Source organism: Pelodiscus sinensis, chromosome 3 (genome assembly GCF_049634645.1).
Source record: "Pelodiscus sinensis isolate JC-2024 chromosome 3, ASM4963464v1, whole genome shotgun sequence".
Classification (NCBI taxonomy): domain Eukaryota; kingdom Metazoa; phylum Chordata; order Testudines; family Trionychidae; genus Pelodiscus; species Pelodiscus sinensis.
The window spans coordinates 140,562,198-140,583,221 of record NC_134713.1 but is presented as its reverse complement, the minus strand read 5'-3'; the positions used below and the strand labels follow the sequence as shown (position 1 = coordinate 140,583,221).

The 21,024-nt window shown below is 51.6% G+C and overlaps 1 protein-coding gene across 3 annotated transcripts in view; it reads right to left on the bottom strand.

Annotated features, from left to right (window-relative positions):
* TMEM151B (transmembrane protein 151B) overlaps positions 1 to 11,465 on the bottom strand; it is a 28,080-nt gene extending 16,615 nt beyond the window's left edge. For 2 of the 3 annotated variants that reach the window (XM_075925058.1, XM_075925059.1), the window contains exon 1: positions 10,873 to 11,465. In XM_075925058.1, coding sequence (XP_075781173.1) covers positions 10,873 to 10,962 — 90 coding nt within the window. In that variant the 5' untranslated portion in view covers positions 10,963 to 11,465. Of the gene's footprint in view, positions 1 to 10,736 lie in introns of all 3 variants that reach the window. The other variant, XM_075925060.1, reaches the window with a different exon arrangement.
* Positions 11,466 to 21,024: the final 9,559 nt, after the last annotated feature.

Sequence of the window (21,024 nt, the reverse complement as noted above, 5' to 3'; positions counted from 1 at the left end):
ATAACACAGCAATGTGCAGGCAGACGTCTCGTGAACATAATACCCCCTCCAGCTTTGAGCTGCTAGTAAAGCAGTCGTTAAGAGGCATTGGGACCTTAGATTTGCTATTCTCCTTGGGTATGTCTACACAGCAACATTATTTCGAAATAATTTAGTCCGCATCTACACAGCAAGCAGTTATTTCGAAATGTCAAAATACTGTCAAGCTGGAGGACTTCTTACTCCCACTCCTGTAACCCTCACAGTACGAGGAATAAGGGAAGTTGGAGGAAGAGTGCTCTGTTTCGAAATAAGTGCTGTGTAGACGCTCCCAATTTCAATTTCAAAATAAGCTATGCCAGCGTTTCCCAAAGTGTGGTCTGCGGCCCAGTGCTGGTCCTTAGAAAAATTATCACGCACAATCCTATTAATTTGTGTGACAGGGTAGCAGCACCCCGCACAGCCGAGCGCGTCTCTCTTGGGAGAGCCTGCTGCTGCAGCGTCTCTGCCAGGATGCCCAGGCGGCAGGGCTAGATCTGGCAGGTGCTAGGACCCAGGGAGAAGGCCGTGCCACTGTGCACACCGAGGCAGAATGCCCACAGCTGGGGGAGCCAGTGCCGGCCAATAAAGCGGCCGAGATTGGGACCAGGGGAGGGGAAGGTGGAGTGTGTGGAACAACCTGCCAGACAGGTAGGGCCAGCGATACAATTTATTTGTATATTCATCATTTGCTTAATGTTACCGGTCCTCCAAAAGCTTGTTAATGGGTTTACTGGTCCCCAGTATCAAAAAGATTGGGAACCACTGAGCTATGCAATTGATATAGCTCAATGTGTGTAGCTTATTTTGAGTTAAGCCCTGATGTGTAGACACATCTCTCTAGCTTAAGCAAGAAGAGATGCTTAGATGCATTCTCCGTTGGTATTACAATGTGTGAATAACTGTGATTCTCTTTGTCTTCTGTGTATTTTAGGCACCATAGCAGTGAACATTTCAAACTTATACCAACATAGCAATATTGGTCAGGGGTATGAAAAAAAATGACATAGCTAGCCTGACAAAAAGCCCAATGTAGATGCAGCTATGCTGATGCAAAAGAGCTTCAGTCAGCGTAGCCAATGTCATTCGGGGAGGAAAAGCTACACTAACAGGAAAAGCTTCTGATGGCATACATTATCTCTGCACTAGTGGGTTATGCTGGCATAGGCTTCATTGTATAGACATCACCTCAGGTTTTATACCCAAAGCACAATTAACCTCTGGAACTCATTGCCACAAGACATGACGTTCAAGCCAAGAGCTTAGCAGAATGACACATTTATGTGAATAATGAAAACATCCAGGGTTACATTAGAGAGGAAACAAAAAAGGGATAGAAACCCTCCTGCTTTCATGCATCAGTAACTAATGGATAGTGACAGGAGGCTATTTCTCCTGGGGGCAGGTCATTTCTTAACACACCTCTGCAGCATTTCTTGCAGCTTCCTCTGAAGCAGCTTACATTAGCCACCGTACTGGGCTGGCTAAGTGGACCACTGGGCTGAACAGATGCCACAATTCTCTGTTGTTGTTTGTCCATGATAGGGAAGCTGAGCCCCCTGCAATTGATAGTATATGTAAATAACTGTGTTTTTGGATGAGACCCTAAGAAACATGACACCAAATGAGCTGCAGGGATGGCAAAGACCACACTTGTGAGAACTGCGGTTCCTCCTCCTGTTGCCTCCTTCTCAACATCTTCAATGGTGCCCTATCCCCTGTACTTTGCAGATTGACTGATATGCAGCCCTGTAAATGTACAATGGTGTTGTCACTCACTTTCCCTCCTATAAAATACAGTGTTGGTTGAATGCAGTTGTGACATCCTATCCCTGAGGTGGCTGCATTTCAGCAGAAAGGGGAGCAGTCCCTTCATGTGCCCAATCCGTTAAGTGTTTTGGGCTGCAGAATGTGACAGGAATCGAATATATTATTTACAGTCACACAGTCAAAATAATAATCCCATATATGATTCCACGCTTTCTCTGCATTACTGACAGCACTTGAGGCTACTGAAATGGACAGAAACTTGACTTGGCTGCACTGATGCTGTCTGTTCAATATGCATGCTTCTCTTGGCTTGTGTCCCTGAATCTTTCTAGAGTGGCTCGTTTCACTCCCTAATTCTTCTGCACTAACCTGAAGCAAGCAGCTGCTTCTAGATAAACCTTTCCCATTATTATTATTTTTGTATTGTGCTGTATTGCCATAGGATACAGGAACCTGAGTCATGGACTCTGCTGAGCTAGGCACTGTACAAACACAAAACAAAATGATGGTCCCTATCCCAGCTGCTGAACTGTGTATCAGACAAGAGATAGAAGATGGATACACACATAGGAGAAGACTGACAGGGGACATGCTAGCAGTTTTCAGGTATCTAAAAGGGTGTCACAAGAAGGAGGGAGAAAAATTGTTCTCCTTTGCCTCTGAGAATAGGACAAGAAGCAATGGGCTTAAACTGCAGCAAGGGAGGTTTAGGTTAAACATTAGGAAAAACTTGCTGCCTGTTAGGGTAGTTAAACACTGGAATAAGTTGCCTAGGGAGGTTGTAGAATCTCCAACTCTGGCAATATTTAAGAGCAGGTTAGACAAACATCTATCAGGGATAGTATAGATGGTGCTGGGTCCTGCCATGAGGGCAAGGGACTGGACTCAATGACCTCTCAAGGTCCCTTCAGTTCTAGTGTTCTCTGATTCTATAGATAGGGGAGTACAAGGAACTAATGAGACAGAATTGGCCCACATGATGATATCAATATACTCATCCACCAATATTGCTGTTATCTGTTTGGGTCTCTGATAAACTTTATCTAGAATCAGAAATTTTGCATTTAAAAATTATTTTGTAACTCCTATGAAGGGGCTGACAAGCCCCACGCAGACCTGGAAAGGGTTAACAAGCTGTTAGAATCTCAGTCAGCCCCTCCTGCTACTCCTGTAGTTGATGTCAGGCCTGAAGGAAAGGGCTAAAAAGGAGAGCTGGCTCAGTTAGGGGCTGCCTGGTTGGGAGAACAGAACAGCTTTCAGTTGGGGAAGGAACAGTAGCTAGAGGGAGGCACTGAACGACACTGCAGTTTGTCAGCATTTCCCCGGAGGGAAGGTAGACCTGATGTGGGACTATTTGGGTATACCTGGGACCTGATGATGGTTGTTAAGCCAGGTCATGGCAAGGGGAGCCTCGCCAGACGTGCAGTGGGTTGGGGGGATAAACAAATAACCCTATAGGGGTTCAGAAACAAGTTCAGCTGGTGCAAAGATTCCTTTAGCTGGCATTTGTTTCGGACTGTTACTTTAGACTCTGCTACACCAGAGGGGTGCTGGACTTTTGCAGTGAGCTGGCCAGCAGGCTCAGACATGTAAGCCACTGGAGCTAGGAGGAAATTCTGTGGGGGAAACAGGCTAAGTATGGCTATAGTGCTATGCTGTGCCAGGAGGAGGTGTACAGGGGATGGCCATCTTCCATCATTTAAAAAAAAAAAAAAAAACAGAAATGCCAATGCTCTTAACTTCAACAGCTCTCCAGGCACCCTGCTGAGCTCACTCTATGTAATATAGAGCTGGAAGGGACCTTGAGAGGTCATTGAGTCTAGTCCAGGCCCCTGCCCTCACAGCAGTACCAAGGACCATCCCTGACACATCTGCCCCAGATCCCTAGCTGGCCCTATTGAAGATTGAACTCATAACCCTAAGTTTACCAGGCCAATGCTCAAACCACTGAGCTGTCCCTCCCCCTGTGTAGAAGCTTTACTGACTGGAAATGTTACCTGTGCTTTTTACCCTGAGGTGTTTCCTGTCTTGGTGCACAATGAATGAATGTACTATCCCCAGTGTGCATACAAACTTAATGGGCATGCACACTTAATGCCCTGTTCTTTCAATAACAGCCCACCTCTGGCTCCTTTCCATCCAAAGATCCCAAAGTATTTTATAGACCAAGGGTGAGCAAATTCTGGCCTGCAAGCCAGATCTGGTCCACAGGGTTAGCCCCTAGGGGCCCCCACCTCCATGTTCACTTGCACCTCCGCAGGTATTGGAGGATCGCAGCTCTGCTTGGCCATGAACAGTGATTTGCGGCCAACCAGAGCTATGATCTTCCGATACCTGCAGAGGTGCAGTCAACATAGCAGCGATGGTCTTCCAGGGACTAGCCCTGCGGTCTGCTGTTTTTTATTGCCCACCCCTGTTATAGACACTAATGAATTCAGCCTTAGAACCACTCCAATGGCAAAGCTAGGTCAGTACGGGGGTCACCACAGGGAAACTGAGGCACATAGAAGGGAGGGACTAAATTTAACATCTCTATCTCTGTACTGTGAAATCTCCTCCAGAAAGAGGTACTCTTAGGCAGTGAGTGGTGCAGAACACCCTGGCTATGAGGCACCAATGGATGCCTTGCTGGGGAGCTGGAAAAGGGAATCAGCAAGGCTGGGGGAAGCAACTAGTCAAGGGACTAGTTGACTAGTTGCTTACATCCCTATACAGAGAGGGACCATCAAAGAGGTATTCTCTAGCTTCCCCCTTACAACTCATGGGGCGCAGCCCTGACTTAGCAGTCCGAAGTCTGCTTTGTGGTGCAGCAGCAGAATTCCTGCAATGCTAAAGGGCAGCCAAGCACAGGAGGCCCTGGAACAGGCCTCTGTCAAATCCTTAAGGCCCATACCAACCTCAGGTGAGTACATGTCGAGTTCACTGGCCAATGGGGAGTGACGAGCATGCAGAAAGCAGGCCGTATTTGCAGTAACTCACAAACAGGCAAAAGGAATCAATCAAATAATTCAATGTGCTGTATTATTGGCAGATTGGGCTGGGGGCATCAGTCCAGAAGGGAGATGGGCCCCAGGACCTGTAGGGCTTTAGGAATAATAAGCAGAACCTCAAATTTCACCTGGTGGCCAGTGCAGGGTGACGTGCCCACTGGCCTGCCCTGCTTAGGCGACAGACACCACTTGCTATAACTTCCAGGTAGCCCTGTGACTGGTCCAAGGGCCTTTGCAGTTACCTATCCAGGGCATGAGGAAGTGCTGCAGGCAAACCCTTTATCGTAGGAGCTGGGTTCAGTAGAGCTCTAGTCCATGCATCAGCCTCCTCCTGAGACTATGCAGCATTGAAATACTGCAGCGCTTTACAGGGTCACAGGAACCCTGCAACAAATTGTGCACACACACACACACTCCTCTCCTGGGGCTGTGAATTTACTCTCTGTGAGAGACCAACAACTCCAAAGCTATCACCCCCAGTGGCTACCCAGGAAGGAGAGCCCTTTCTCTGGGCCTCTGGCTTCAAGGAAGAGAACCGGAGACATGGAGAAGCCCAGAACATCAAAGCAACCGGCATAAGGGAAATCCCTTTCCTGCCAGAACAGCTTCTCTCTCAGCAGTGGAGAGTGCACTGCAAGTGTGATCTGCCCACTACAGCCCTATGAAATGAGGCGAGAAGTTTGTCCTACTTCGTTGTAAACAGGGTTTCCCTCTAGCTGAGTTCACTGCCAGCCACAGTCTGTCTTCTATTCAGGAAATCTGGTTTTAACACCTGAACCTCCGCGAGTACAGATTCTTCTGCTGCTGACAGACAGGAGCAGGAGTCAGTCCTTCTGGCTTCCAGCCCTGGCTCTGACACTGGCTCACCACATGACCTTGATCAAGTCTCTTCATGTTTGTGCCTCAGTTTCCCACTCTATGTAGGAATAATACTCCTGAGCACAGTAGGCTGAGTCCCCAAATGTTTGTGAAGTGCTTTGAGGTACTCAGATGGGAAAGGTAAAGGGTAACATTACTATTTTCAGTTTGCATGCCCTAACACAACAATAACTACTTCACCCAGGTTCTACTTCTGACATCACCAAGATTAAAGATGCTGAAACCCACCACAAGCAGTCAATGTTATTACTGATGCCGGAGGCAGAGTGAACCCTATTTTACTCTCCTCCAACTGGACTGGCTGCTGCAGGGCTGAAAGGAACAGAACTTCTACCTGGCAGTGAAGTGAGTTCATGCAACTCAAAGAAGCGTGGAGGGTAGGAGGTGGAGGAAGAAAATCACCCAGTCATTGTTTAAACTAAACTCTTTGAAAGGCTCTCTGATCATGAGATCTGGGGAATCCCCTCCTCCAGCACATGGGAGAATCTGAAGAACAGCAGAATGGGCTGTATGGGGCAACCTTGCCTCTAGGAGACCAGGTGGATGGACTAATTGACCCTTTTCTATATCTTTGCTGCTGCTTCAACTTTTAATAACAAGCAAATCGACATCCCTTAGGGCTCTCTAGGTGACTTACTGCTCTGGTCAGATCTCTTTCCAAACAATCCCACCTTGCCTACATCTGTGACCCCTTTATTTAACAAGTGACCTAAGCTGTTCCTAGACATCTGGGCTGCTGCACTCTCCCCTAAATGGACCCAGCCCATGCCCAACTCTGCACACACGTACATACACACACACGAGTGCACGCACACACTCCCCCCTACCCCTAGGTGATAGTCAGATTAGGAGAAGCTGATCACATCTATTAAGAACACCCTTGAATTCTGAACACACACCTGCTCCCCAACCCATCTCCACGGCCTTGTAGCACTCAGCTTTCCAGTGTCATCCAAGTAGGGACTGGCCAGGGGGTTGAAAGGTCCCATGTGTCCCACAGGCAGAGCTCCAACATGCTGATGTCATGAGCCCCAAGGCAACAGAGTGAGGTTCAGGTGGCCTCTGCGTAGAACAAAGGGGCAGTAAATTGCAGATTAACCTGCTGGGAGTCATTAGCAGCAGTTTCCATAGCTCCACCTTGCAGATTGCTTACATCAGATAAGAAAGTAATAAGCCTTATGCCTGTCCTGCAGCAGCCAATCCCTAAAACAAGACTTGGAGGCTACATCTAGACTGCAAGCCTCTTTCGAAAGATACTTTTGAAAAAGCCTCATCTGAAAAAGAGCATCTAGACTACAACCAGTACTTTTGAAAAAACGAGGCGCTTTTTCAAAAGACAGCACCCAGGCAGTCTGGATGCTCTCTTTCGAATGCTCTCTTTCGAAAAAGCACAGTTTACATTACATCGCGCCTTTCTTCAAAAGAGCACTTTCGAAAAAAGGCGTTCTTCCTCATAAAATGAGGTTTTCCGTGGTCGAAAAAACTGCCACATTCTTTCAATTTACTTTCAAAAGAATGCGGCAGCAGCCTAGATGCAGGAGAAGTTTTTTCAAAAAAAGGCCACTCTTTTCGAAAAAACCCTGTAGTCTAGACATATCTGGAGGGTGCCACACCTGGGAAACCCCATAGGGTATGTCTACACTACAAAGTTAATTCGAACTAACAGATGTTAGTTCGAATTAACTTTGATAGGCGCTCCGCTAGTTCAAACTTAATTCGAACTAGGTAAACCTCATTTTACGAGGACTAGCGCCTAATTCGAATTAGCTAGTTCGAATTAAGGGCTGTGTAGCCACTTAATTCGAACTAGTGGGAGGCTAGCCCTCCCCAGCTTTCCCTGGTGGCCACTCTGGGCACCACCAGGGAAACTCGTCTGCCCCTCTCCCAGCCCCGGAGCCCTTAAAGGGGCACAGGCTGGCTACGGTGCCCATGCCAGGTGCAAGCCTGCCAGCACCCAGCCAGCAGACCCTGCACCTGGCATGGCTCGAGGCAGTCATCCACTGCCACCCAGCCCTCCGCCTCTTCCCGGGTCCAGGCTGGCGGCTCCCGGGAGCCTGCCCGGGTCCGCAAGAGGCGGACCTCATCTACGACCTCCACACTAGGCACAGGAGAGTGGCCGTCTAGGACAGGCCACCCGGGAGCAGGTTTGCATGAAAATCAAGGTGGTCCACTGAGACCCCCGACCCTGAGCCCTGAGCTTAGAATGGCCGTACTGGGTCAGACCAAAGGTCCATCTAGTCCAGTAGCCTGTCTGCCAACAGTGGCCAACACTAGGGACCCTGGAGGGGATGGACTGAAACAATGACCAAGCCATTTGTCTCGTGCCATCCATCTCCAGCCTTCCACAAACAGAGGCCAGGGACACCATTTCCACCCCCTGGCTAATAGCACTCCATGGACCCAACCTACATGACTTTATCTAACTTCTCTTTAAACTCTCTTATAGTTCTAGCCTTCACAGCCTCCTGCAGCAAGGAGTTCCACAGGTTGACTATTTGCTTTGTGAAGAAGAACTTTCTGTTATTAGTTTGAAGCCTGCTACCCATTCATTTCATTTGGTGTCCTCTAGTCCTTCTATTATGGGAACTAATGAAGAACTTTTCTTTATGCACCCTCTCCACATCACTCATGCTTTTATAGACCTCTATCATATCCCCCCTCAGTCTCCTCTTTTCTAAGCTGAGAAGTCCCACTCTCTTTAGCCTCTCTTCATATGGGACCTGTTCCAAACCCCTGATCATTTTAGTTGCCCTCCCCTCTCCCACCCTCTCTCTTCCCCTCTCCCATCTCCTTTTCCCAGTTTCCCCGAGTTTTGTTCAATAAAGAGAGTTTCTATTTTTGAACACACATGTCCTTTATTTTGTACATCAGGAAGGGGGGCTAGGGAGGGGTAAGTGGAAGGAGGTGAGAGAGGAATGGGGTATGAGCCCCCGATGGGGAGGACTGGGGTGGCTCTGTGGGCTTCTCGGGGTGGAAGCTCTCCTGAAGCCCCTTGTTTGACCACCCCTCCGGATGGCAGCCTGCGGCAAGTGCAGACGGGCTGATGGCCGAGTGCTGTGATGTGCCTAGTGTGGGCACTCAGGGCACTCCAAGCCAGGACTTAGAGTTCCATGAAAATAACACTCATTAAAACAAAGACACCCCCTATCAGCTAGGCACTCAGTTCTCTGAGGCAGCATCACACTCAGCCTTCCCCACTATAGACCTGCCTGTTCAGGTTGAAAGAGGTGAGGGGCCTTGTCCCAGTCTACAATGGGCACCTTCCTGCAATACAAAATCACCCTGCAATTTGGCGCTAATTGTCAGCATCTGCTCAAGAGAAGCCCTGGACTCAGGAGACTATTGGTCATGGAATGGGTTTGGGGCAAGGCAGTTAAGAGGAGTGTGGATCAGCAGGACAGCTGTGTGTGAGAGCCCAGGACTGGAACTGCAGGGAAGAGGGGACAAGTCAGGAGTGAGGGTCAGCAGGATAGCTGCGTGTGCAACATTTGCACAACTTCCCTGTCCTTCCCTTCTTTTTCTCGTGCTCCAGATGGTGTTCAAGTCTTCCACAAAAGTGTTCACAATTAAACACATTCTGGGCGGGTGCTCACAGCGCAGCACTGCCTCACAGATCACTGGTGGGTCATCTTGGTCAATGCTGCTTTATTCCCTGGGGGATCCTAATCAGTGATCCTGCATCTCTCTGGTAAACATAAGGACTGCCTTCCCCCCCGTCCTACATGCCTCTGGCTGCCTGTAGCACATACAGCTCCTTGCTGTTCCATGTCTGAGGCTTGGAGTCTACAAGCATGTCCATCAAGATGCTCACAGTGCAGCTCTATTCCTGGAGCCAGGGAGCACGTGGCTCCTAGCCTAACCTAGTCTGCACTTCGTGCCTCCTCAGCATTCAACCCCCTCGCCCGTAAAAGCCCACAAAGAGCAGCTCCATCTTCCTGGCATGCCAAAATCCTGATGTGTCCCATGGAGCATCAGCTGGGGAATCTCTCTGTTTTCTACATCAGCTGGGGACACTCTGTCTTCTGCTAATCAACCCTCCACTCTGCCAATCCATCTTCCTTCAGGGGTAATCATGAACCTGTGCTGGCCCCTGACATGCTGCCAAGAGGGTTTCCCATATTCTTACTCGGCACCACAGCAAGAATTCCTTTTAATGCAGTAAGCCAACACTTTTCAGGTCAATGCCCAGTGCTTTCCCCCAGGCAGGAACAATAAACCATCTGTGCTTTCTGCCTCCCAAAACATTCAACCTTTCCACGCTATCCCATGCATGTTCCCCTCACATCCAGATCTCCTGCCCGGGGGGAGCTTTTCAGTCCCTGAGTATGTATGACTGCTCCAGCTCTGAGCAGTAAAGGCTCAGCTACCATGGTGATAAGCACAGAATGAAACAAGAGTGAGAAGGGAGAGAGGGATGTATAGCTTGTAAGTAAGGAAACAGCTAGATCATTCCTATGGATGGTAATTAGGTAGCTGGATCCTCTCACACCCACGCTGGCTAAATCTGCCCTGTCAGGTATGAGATAACTAGCTGAAGGGGGATCAGCCGCCAGACAAAGGTTTTCCCTCGCTGTGGCAATTCAGCACTGGCACAGTCCCTTAGACATCCCATCGGCCTAAATTTGACACAGGTCTCCATTACCTGCAGTCTACTTGGACATGCTTAGGGCAGTGAAAAATTTGCTCCCTGCCGCTGACCAGTCTTACCTATCTCCTACCCACTGCACCACACAAGCTGGATCCAGGGAAATCCTGTAGGTCCCCTCATGTCTACCCCATCTATTCCCTAAGGCAGCCCTGGAGCTCATGGCCCGCGGCCAGGGGCGGGGGGACGGAGGGTTCCCCAGCACGGCCCACCCAGCCTACCCTTCCCTTTGTTCGCTTGCACTCCGGCCTCCCTAGGTCTCAGCCGGGGCCTCGGCACCCACCGGGGGCTGCTCTCCCAGCGCTCCCGGCACCGCAGAGCGGCTTCCCCTCCCCCTGCCAGCGGCCCTTGGGAATGCCCGAACCAGCTGCCTGCGGGGTGCGCTTGCCTGCCCCGGGGCGCCCGAGCCGGCCCGCGAGCGGAAGGTGCCCTACCTGGATGCCCAGCCCCGGCCCGGCCAGTGCCGGGGTCTAACCCCGCGGAGCGGAGCCTCAAGCGCGCTGCCATGCCCGTGCCGTGCCATGCAAAGCCGCCCGCATGCAGCCGCCTGGCGGGCCGCGCCGTCCTCACCTCCTCTCGGCCCCCCTCCGCCTCCTCCGCCGGCACCGAGGTGCTGCTGCCTCTCTCGCCGGTCGCGGCCGCCGAGGCTGGGGGGGACATGGTGGCGGGCGGCCCCCCGGCGCGGTGCCTCCCCGCTGGCGCCCAGCAGGCGCATTATCCCGCCAGCAGCCCGGCGCTTGCCGAGCGGCGCGGGGCCCGGGGAGCCGCCGCCGCCGTGCCCGGCATGGCCCCGAAGCCCCGAGGCGCTGGGCGGGCGGGCGGCAGCCCCACCATGGCCAGCGCGGGCCGCTCCAGTCGCGGGGCTAGTCCATGGCCTGGCCGGGGGAGCCGCCGTTGCCGCAGCCCCCGAGGCCGAGCGGGGGGTAGGGAGGGGGGGCGGGGAGCCGGGGGGGATAGTGGGAGGAGGGGGCAGGGGCGGAGAGCGCGGCTGCCCTCGCTCCTCTCTCTCCCTCTGCTGGGAGAAGTGTGACCTTGAGGCGGCAGCTGCCTCCCTCCCTCCCTTTGTGCGCCGAGCTCGCAGTGCCCGCGGGAGCCCCCTTCCCCGCGCGCCGCCCCCTCCCCTCCTCTCCTCCCAGCGCCGAGCGCGCGAGCTCGCCGCAGCCCGCCCAGCCCCTCCGCGCGGCGGCTGCTAGGGCGGGCGCAGGGGGACCCCGGCTGCTGCCTGCGTCCGGCCCCGCGCTGGCGTTCTCCTCGTGCCCCCGCGCCTGCAGTTGGGGGCTGGGCGGGGTGGCTCGGAGCCCGAGGGGGCAAAGCCCCTGCTCTAGCTCCCGCCCCTAGTGCGTGCGGGAGCTCCTCCAGGCCATTCCCGCTGTTGTCCCTGCTGAGCCCACGGAGTCGGCAATGAGCTGGTTAGGTCTCAGCCCGGGTGTTCAGATCACAAACCCCATTAGTAGAGCCCTGCAAATCTGGGGATCTCTGCTTTATATCCCGAGCGGATATCCCCCGCAGATGCCCATGCAGATATTTCCTATCTAGAACCCTGCAAATTTTCGAATATTCGCTTTATATCCATGGGTATCCACTAGGGATGTAAAATCCCAGCTAATCAGTTAACTGTAAGGTTGACCTAACTTTTAACTGGTTAACCCATTAAGCAACACCCTGGCAGAGGACTGCTCCATCCCTGCTCTCTGCTCCCTGCCCTTCCTGGGGCTGCTGGCTCCCAGCCTTATGGCTGGGACTGGCACTGCTGGCTCCCAGCCCCCAAGTGGGGGCTGTGGCTGCTGCTAGTTTCTGGCTCCTGGGGCACCCGGGCTCCCCACAGACAGATAAAGGTATTATAGTAATACATTATTTTAGGCATGTATGCAAATCTGCCCGTTGAAGTAAGGCTATGTAGGTCTAGAACAGCAGTTCTCAGTCTGTGGGATGGGCCCCAAAGTGGGTCATGATCTCATTTGAATGGGGTCGCCAGGGTTGGCTTAGACTTGCTGAAGCCCAAGTTGCACCACCTTGGGCCAAAGTTAAAGCCCAAGAGGCATCAAGGCTCAGGTTGCAGGGTTCTTTCTTCTCAGCTCAGGAGAATGAATATACCCAGTTCATCATCCACATTCATTCCCTCTGATGGCAGCCAGAACTCTGTCACCACAGGAGCCAATAGGGTGACCAGATGGCCCAATTTTACAGAGACAGTCCGAACAGGGGCTTTGTTGTTATAGGCATTTCTTACCCATCCACAGTGCCATCCCAATTTTTCACATTTGCACTCTGGTCACTGCAGGAGCCAATTAGATTTCAAGGCTTCCTCCTCAAGTTCAAATCATGGAGCTCAGAGGATTAAGAGCAGTTTGCATTAAAAAGGCCATACTTTTCTGCTTCTCCAAGTAGACTCTGGAGAAAAGATTCTCTTTCCAGGGGGATCTAGTGCTGGCAGCCAAACCCCATGTTGTACTGTAGTCCTTAAAGTTCTCCCAAGCTAAGCAGTGTTGGCCTGGACTCTACCCCAAGCAACCTTTCACGTTCTCCAGTGGGTCTGCACAACCAGTCATTTCAGATTTGACTGCTGTTCAGCTGTGTTCTGCAGCCTGACTGGAGGCCCCAAAACTCCAAACCTCTAGAGATGGGACAGAACTAAAACCCTTGGATTTGAACAGGTCTGAGATACTGACCCATATACATCTGTTTCTTGGAACGCCAGTCCAGATCTGGATTTCACAGTTTGGGCCCAGCTCTGCTGAAGGCCTTAGAAAAACAGATTTCTAGCACCTCCTGGAGCCATCCAGATGGGGGCAAAAGCAGAACATGCAGATCCTGTTGGAAATCAAATAGATTTTCTCTGAGCTCTGGCACTTGGCCTTTAGCATAGGGTGAATTTGGGTTGGTTCTTCTCTGCACCAGCTCTTCCCATCCCTGGGAGCTGCTGGAGAAACACCACTTCACAGAGTTCATGAGCCTCTCCCAGGGAAATGCCTCTGAGGGACCTGCAGGCTTGAATGAAAACAAGTGTGGTGGCTGGTGAGGTAAGGCTGGGGAAGTTCATCTCCAAAGAGGCTGGAGTTGGATTTCCTCTCTTCTTTCCTAGTGTTTCCATGGGAACAGCAGCAAGCAGGCACCTCTATTGTGAATCTCACTGTCTGCTACTCAGCCGATTCCCTTCTCCCCTGAAGGCAGATTTGGGACCCCACAGCCTTCAGAACACCCCCAAAAAGGCAAATCCTGTCCCCCGCAGGAGAAATCAATTACACACAGCCCAAAGCTGAGCAGTATAGACAGCCATGAAGGGCATAGCTGCCTAGCTTTCTGCAGTTCCATGTGTGATTGTGTAGGCAAATTCCAATTGGCTAATTTGCATATTTGCAAATATTTTCCATCCATTTCCACTTTTGAAATGGTGTAGGTCTAATGCTGGTAGCCTCCTCTTTGACCTCATTTGGGGCAGAGGTGGCTCCACCTTGGACTTCCTCTAGGAACCCTATTAGTCTCCCACAAAGAGGGAAGGGCCAATCAAAAAGGACAAAGCAAAAACACACAGGGCAGAGGTACAATAGGGGGACTGAGCAGAGGAGAATTCAGATTATTCCAGCATCCTTGGACTGATTTAAGAGGGAATCTCTCACAAGGTTAGCAACGGGGCTTGAACCAACACATCTATAGCACAGACCTTTTAAGATAAAGGACTAACAGTGATAGCAACATCCTGTTATCCTCTGGTGCAGAGTTTTCTGTAGGGCTAGAGAGAACATCTCCTAATTTGTCCTATTCCTTCTGAAAGTGTAGCAAGGGGAAACAAGCTGGTGTCTTTATACCCAACTCAGCCTGAAGTGACCTAGCCCAAAGCTTCAGCCATCTGTAAAATGGGTCAATGGTGCGTATCTCCCCTAAGGTAAAACACTGCCGCATTGGTTAATAATCAGTGTTGGGAAGTGCACAGAAAAATTAACACTAGACAGTGGAAGAGCATGGCTTCCTACAGTTCAGTGCACCTTCCTCTAGACCGGGGTGGGGAACCTCAGGCCCTGGGGGCAGATGTGGCTTCTGGCTTGCCTAGATCTGGCCCTCTATGCTCAGGGCCTCCCCCTACATTGGGGAGCCTGTGCTGGTGCTCTAGCCACCCCGCTGCCCCACCACAGGGCTGGAGAGCACAAAATATACTAGGCTGCCCCCCCCCCCCAGGCTCTAGTGTGTGAGGACACTGTGGGGAGTGTCTTTCTCCTTCTCAGTCGGGCGCCACATCAGTGAGGGGTTTTTGCATGTGGCCCTCGACTGATTTTTCTGTGGGTCAGTGGCCCCAACCCAAAAAAGGTTCCCCACCTCTACCCCTAGACTAACAACTGTTTCCTGAGCACAGGGATGAGGGGGAATGTCTCTTTCTGATAGAAATGTGTGACATTTTCACAGTGATGCAGGAATGGGTGATAGACCTGCCAAATGCAAGCACACTGTCATACTATATATTTTACAAACTCTGTGTGTTTGTCTGACTGTCTGTCCATCTGTGAGTCCATTTGTTCAAAAACTCCTCCTAACTGGTAAAAGCTAGGACCACAAAATTTGGCATGCAGCTTCTTCTTATCACAGCTTAAAACAAGGTCAGGGTTTGGTTATGCCAGGACAATGGGATGTACCTGGAATCCAGTTGTTTTCCATAGCACAGAAAGAGGACTAATAGCAGGGACAGTTATGCTCCAGAATGACCACAGGGGGCAACAAGTGCAGGGGATAATTATACCACAGAGTGACTTTTGGGGGGTAGCTGCATCTGCAACAGAGTGGCTGACTAGGAGCAGGCCTCTGCATGTTGCCAGCCACCGGTCACAGTAAGTGGCCTCCTGCCCCAAAGCTGAAGCTCAAACCATTCCCCCCTCCAGCCCTCAGCCCCAGTGCCAGACATTGGGGGAGGAGCCTTGCTGGCCAGCAGCCCTACCACTGCAGACCCCCACAGGGAGCAGCCACCAGCAGGGGCCAAGCAGTACAGCCCCCCCCACCACTATGGCCCCCTCCCAGACCCAGCTGCCAGCCAGACAGCACCATCCCAGCCAGCCCGAGGAGCAGCGCCTGGCTGGGGCCAGGCAGCACAGCCCCCACCCCGCCCCCAGGAGCAGCTGCCAGCACAGTGCTGGCCGTCCCAGGGAGTAGCCATTGGCTGAATCCAGGAAGCTTAGCCCCCACTACCAATGCCCCCCCCCCAGACACCAGCTGCTAGCCAGCAATGCAGCTCTGGCCAGCCTCAGGGCTGCCCTGAGCTCCCCACACACCTCCCAACTATCTGCCCTGAGCACCCCCCACACCTCTGAACCCTTGCCCTGATTTCTGAATCCTACCCCCTACCCTGACTCCAGCATCCTTACACCTTGTCCTGCCCGCCCCTCCCATATCTGCCAAACCCATGACTGGATTCCTTCAACCTCCACCCCCTGCCTTATGCCCCCACAAGGACCTGAGCAATGCCTGGTAAATCCTCTAGTAGAGGGGAGCCAACCTGTGGCTCACGAGCTGCATGTGGCTCTTTGATTACAAAAATGTGGCTCCTGCAAGTACCGCTCAGCTCAAGCACTGTGCGCAAGGCACCCCAGTGCCTACTTACAGCTGGGCCGCTCTGTTACATTCCAGCGCAAGCTCATGGCCAGGCCACTCAGTGCACGCACCCCAGCCAGCACATGCTCAAGGCCGGCTGCTCAGCACGCGTGCCCAGCACCTAGAGGGAGACACACGTGGTAGTAGCAGCGGTGGCAGCAGCTCCAGCTCCAGGACCCAGGCATAAGGTTGGGAGAGCGGGGGTTGGGTTGGAGCAGGGGGGGAGGTGCCTGGCTCTGGGGAAGGGAAGGGGAGGGGAATTGGGTTGGGGGGTGCGCATGGCATCCCAGTCAACATGTGCTCAAGGCCGACTACTCAGAGTATGGGCCCCAGCGCCTGGAGGGAGACGTGCATGGCAGTAGCAGCGGCAGCTCCTGGACCTGGGCATTAGGTTGGGGGGGAGACGGATTGGGTTAGAGTGGGGGGGGGTGCCTGGCTCTGGGGAAGGGGAGGGAATGGGGATTGGGTTAGAGCGGGGAGGGGGAAGGAGTAGGAATCCGGGAACGGCATGGCAGCTCCAGCTTCTCAGGAAGCATGCAGCTGTCGTGGGGAGCAGAGGAAGAGCATGCTTCCAGAGACCCAGGATTCCCAGGTATTGGCTGAGCTGTCCCTGTCCCCTCCCCCTGGCCAGACTCCCCCCCCACCAGCACCCTGTCCCCTGCCCCAGCACCCACCATCACCCTGCCCCCTGCCTCAGCACCCTGTTCCCTGCCCCCACCAGCACAGTTGGGGCTTGGTGGGAGCTGGAGGGGTTGTTTTTTTGCATCTCACTTGTGTGGCACTAACTAACTTTTCTGTGGGTTAGTGACCCCGACTCAAAACAAGTTCCCTGCCCCTCTCATAAATAAAGACAATGCTGAAACGTTGTGTTTGACATAATATTTTATTTAAAAATGAAGCCTGGCCAACAATCCCCCAGTTGGGACCAATCCGTCATCTGGCCACAGCATTATAACACTCCTGCACCCCCCCAGACTCCAAACCTGAGCCTATCATACACTGGAACCCCTCTCATCCTGAAACTCCTGCACCCCCACATCCCCTGTCTTCTGCCACAACACTCCTGCACCATCCACACACTGCAAATCTGTGTCCTGAGCCCATCATACTGCCAGCTTCCCTGCCCTAGCCCCTCATGCAACCCAGCCCAAATTCCTGCACCCTCACAGCCACAAGCTGTGCTCAGCACCCCCAACCCTCCACCTGACCCCAACACTCTCCAACCTGTAGACCCTTCCCTGAGCTAGCATCCCCTTCTCTGCTTTCTCCTGCAGCCAAATTCCCCCCCCCCTGAACTTGCACCTCTCACCCCTTCCCACACCCAGATCCCTCATTCCCACTCCCCTTTTTTTTTCTCTCCACAACTTTCCCCCCAGAGTACCAGCACCTATAAAGATAGATATATAAAAATAAATATATACTACATGGCTCTTCACACTCTATCCACCGCTTTTTTGGCTCTTCGTCTCTAACGGGTTGGCCACCCCTGCTCTAGTACAGGATACATTACATTTGATAGGGCTACAAGGACTTTTCCCAGGTTGCTTAGATTCATTGATTTTAAATGTTCTCCCCTTTCGAGATGTAAATGTTATCCTCTAAAGCTGTCATACCTGCTGGCTCAGCTGGTAATTCCTTGCATCACTGTGGCCCCAGCATTCAGAAATCCTATACAAGCTGCAGGGATCCTGGACTTCCACATAGTCCCGTGTTAGCAGCTGTGATGTTGTGATACTTCCCAGGGACAATTACAAGTGGCTGTGGTGTTGTGATACTTCCCATGGATAATTGCACAGGAAAGACTGAGGAACAGAGACAGGAAGTGACTTGTCCGAGTCTGCACTCTGAATCAGTTGCAGAGCCAAGGAGAGAATCCAGGAATCCTAGGCTATGTTTACATTCACAGCTTCTTGCGCAAGAAATATGCAAATGAGGCTAAGTGTGGAATATCGCTGAGCCTCATTTGCATACCTAATGAGCTGCCATTTTGCAGAAGAGGCTCTTGTGCCAGAAGGAGCTGTCTACACTGCCCCTTCTTGTGCAAGAAAAACCCTCTTGTGCAATGCCATTACGCCAATTATTTTCAGGAATAACGGCATTGCGCAAAAGGGGTTTTTTTGCACAAGAAGAGGCAGTGTAGTCAGCTCCTTCTGGTGCAAGAGCCTCTTCTGCAAAAATGGCGGCTCATTAGGTATGCAAATGAGGCTCAGCGATATTCCACGCTTAGCCTCATTTGCATATTTCTCGCGCAAGAAGCCACGAGTATAGACATAGTCCTAATGTCCAGTCCCTGTCCTAACCACTAACCATGCAGCCTCTCTTGACGGCATCACAGAAGACAACAAGCAGTGACATCTTTGCCTTAATATCCATTAACACCTAGTAATTGCCTTTCTGTAGGATTTAGAGAAGGATGAGGGTGCTGTCCTGGAGTATCAGGTGGGTACCAGGTGTAGTAAAATGGCCCCAACTTTCTCTAGCATCAGATGCTTGGGCAGGGGGAGCTTTTAAGGAAACATGGAAGCTTGGATGAAGGCAGCCTCTTACTGAGGTATCTGTGTGATCATCTCTTTCCAAGCACACTGTGCCTGGTTCCCCAAGGATAGCACCTTGTGGAGTCACACCCTCAGAGAGCAGATGTAAAGTACTCTCAGAGCAGAACAGTAGTGCTTTACACTGACTTTTCAGTGCTGTAAAGACTCTACAAGGTGCCAGGCCAGGGAAGAATCAGGACCTCTGTGCACACATCTGCAGTTTTTATAGCAACAAGCTTTTTAAGTCATTCCATGGCGAGGCAGGTCATTGGTTCTATTTGCTGCTCTGAAGCTATTTGCATTGCAGTTGCCGTACCCAATGGTGGCTTTTGTCACACAGCCAGTGTCGTGGCTGATGCTGTCAGGCACATGGGGCATATTAGGACATTCTGACAGTTGGAAACTCTTACCTCCTCTGATCCTTCTCTTTCCAATATGGTGCCACGGGCACTATCTGCTTGCTCTGAAAAGGAGCATCTACGCTGCACCCGTAGCTCAAAATAAGCTACGCAACTTGAGCTGCACAAATTGCGTAACTTATTTCGAGTTAATTTCAAAATAAAGTGCAATTCCAAAATGTCCCTTACTCCTTGTGGAACGAGGTTTACAGGGACGTCGGATTAGCAAGCTGGTTATATTTCAAAATAGCAGGCTTGCTCAAAAAATGCGGAATAGTTATTTTGGGATACCAGAAGTATCCTGAAATAGCGCTGCAGTGTAGATATACCCAAATGGGTCATGTGAGAGCCCAAGATATCATCATTGTATTCATTTCCCTGGTTCCACTGCTCTCTCTGGCTCAAGTTACAGTTCAGTCTGGTCCCTCTTTGCAGTAGTCCAGGCCTCACATGGCCTTCTGGTACCTTCACACAGTTCCCCAGCTTCACCGGTGCGAGTCACGGGCACTGGCTGGTGCAGATTGCCTTTTGACTGTTAATAAGCAACTTCCCTCATAAATCACGTGGTTATAGCACCTCGCACACATGCCTAGTATCTGAGCCAAATACCTCCTCTTCACCTTCTGGCAGTGCCACTGGGCCCAGCATTCCCTGATGGGAATTAATGGGGGGAACAGACGGGACCATGCACCCCAGGGGACTTAGCTTCTGGATGGGAGCTGACTTGCGTTCAGTCTGGGAGTCACCTCTTCCTGACCGAGCCAGTTGGAGTCAGAATTGAACACCAATTGTTTCCCCTATAGGAGGCTGGGAGGAAGAAGGCTTCACTGAGACTTGCCTGGTAGGAGCCATATTGATCTGGAGTCACCTCCCAAGGCTGGGCCAGCAGGACCAAGGTGAGTATCCCTCACTGAGCTAGCTCTCCTGAAGGAAAAAGCCGTCCAGGTAGGGAGAAGAGGGAAAGGGATAAAGACTCGGCCGTGTCTGGCCTCTTTCCATCTGCCCGCGTTACTGTTGCCACTGCGCCATTGAACCTGCTGGTGTGGGCAGCGGGGAGGACATGCCAGGGAATTAACCCTGAGTGCAGACGGACATTACACGTGATCAGCAGCTGGTTACCTGAGTAACGCAGCCCTGCTCATTAGTTATTCATGAAGCACTGGACCCTGCCCCCTCTTTCACCCTGCCCCCTCTTCCCTAGGTAGAGCCACCTGCCCTTTGCATAGCTCCTCTCTCCTGCCCATCAGCTGAATATTTTAACAGGAGAAACATTTGCTCACCCACCCACTAGTCACTGAAGCCCAGATCCAGCTCTTCCCACATTCCCTGTGTCTATTAACCCTTTTCTAACCCCCAGGATTGAGCTGCTTGTACGTTAACCCAAGGAATCCACGCAAAAGGGTGGGGTGGATCCAGTTATACTCAGAGCAGAACCAGTGTCTGTGAAGTTTACTGGGCAGTAAGAAGGCAGATTTTGCAGGGGAGAAAGGTCAGCACTGTTATTAATTGTGCAAGTGCTCAGCTCAGCCTGAGTCTGTTTGGACTTCTGGAAGCAACTAAGGACTCTCTGCTCTCACTTACCCCAGTGTGATTCCTCGATGGTGTCCACCAAGGTTACTCCCAGTTTACACTGCTGGAATAAAGAGGAGAATCCAGACCCTAATTTACACTAGCAGTTCACAGGCTTAATAGATGTTTTACCACAGTCAATCCCATACAACTAACTAGACACCTGTCTAGTTTGTCACAGGGCTGAATTGATATCTATTCTTATTTTAGGGTTGGGAAGAGGTCACTACATATGCCAGCACCTGAGCTCAGGAGAAACAAAGGGCTAGAATAGCTGGGGGTGTAGAGCGAGGGGCATGGACAGAGCTGTGTGTGGGGATCTTGTACATCTCCTGCCTAATATCAGTGCCTCACTTGTGTAAGAACCAAATTCACCCAGGGGGAGGAGCTAAAAGGAGCTGGGCTGGCCAGGCTTTGGGTGTTCCCTCCTCCTATGTGTGTAAGGAGGGAGTAGCAAGAAGCCAAGGAATCAAGGCCAAAGATGGGCCAATCCCTTCTAACTGGTACTTCTGGGAAGATGACTCCCAGTCCCAAAATCTGGTGGTGGGTGCAGAGCAAAGAGCTCTTTGCTACCTGAGGCTATGTCTACTCTACACTTCTTTTTGGGAAAAAGGTACGTAAAATGTACTCTGCAATTTGCGTACCTT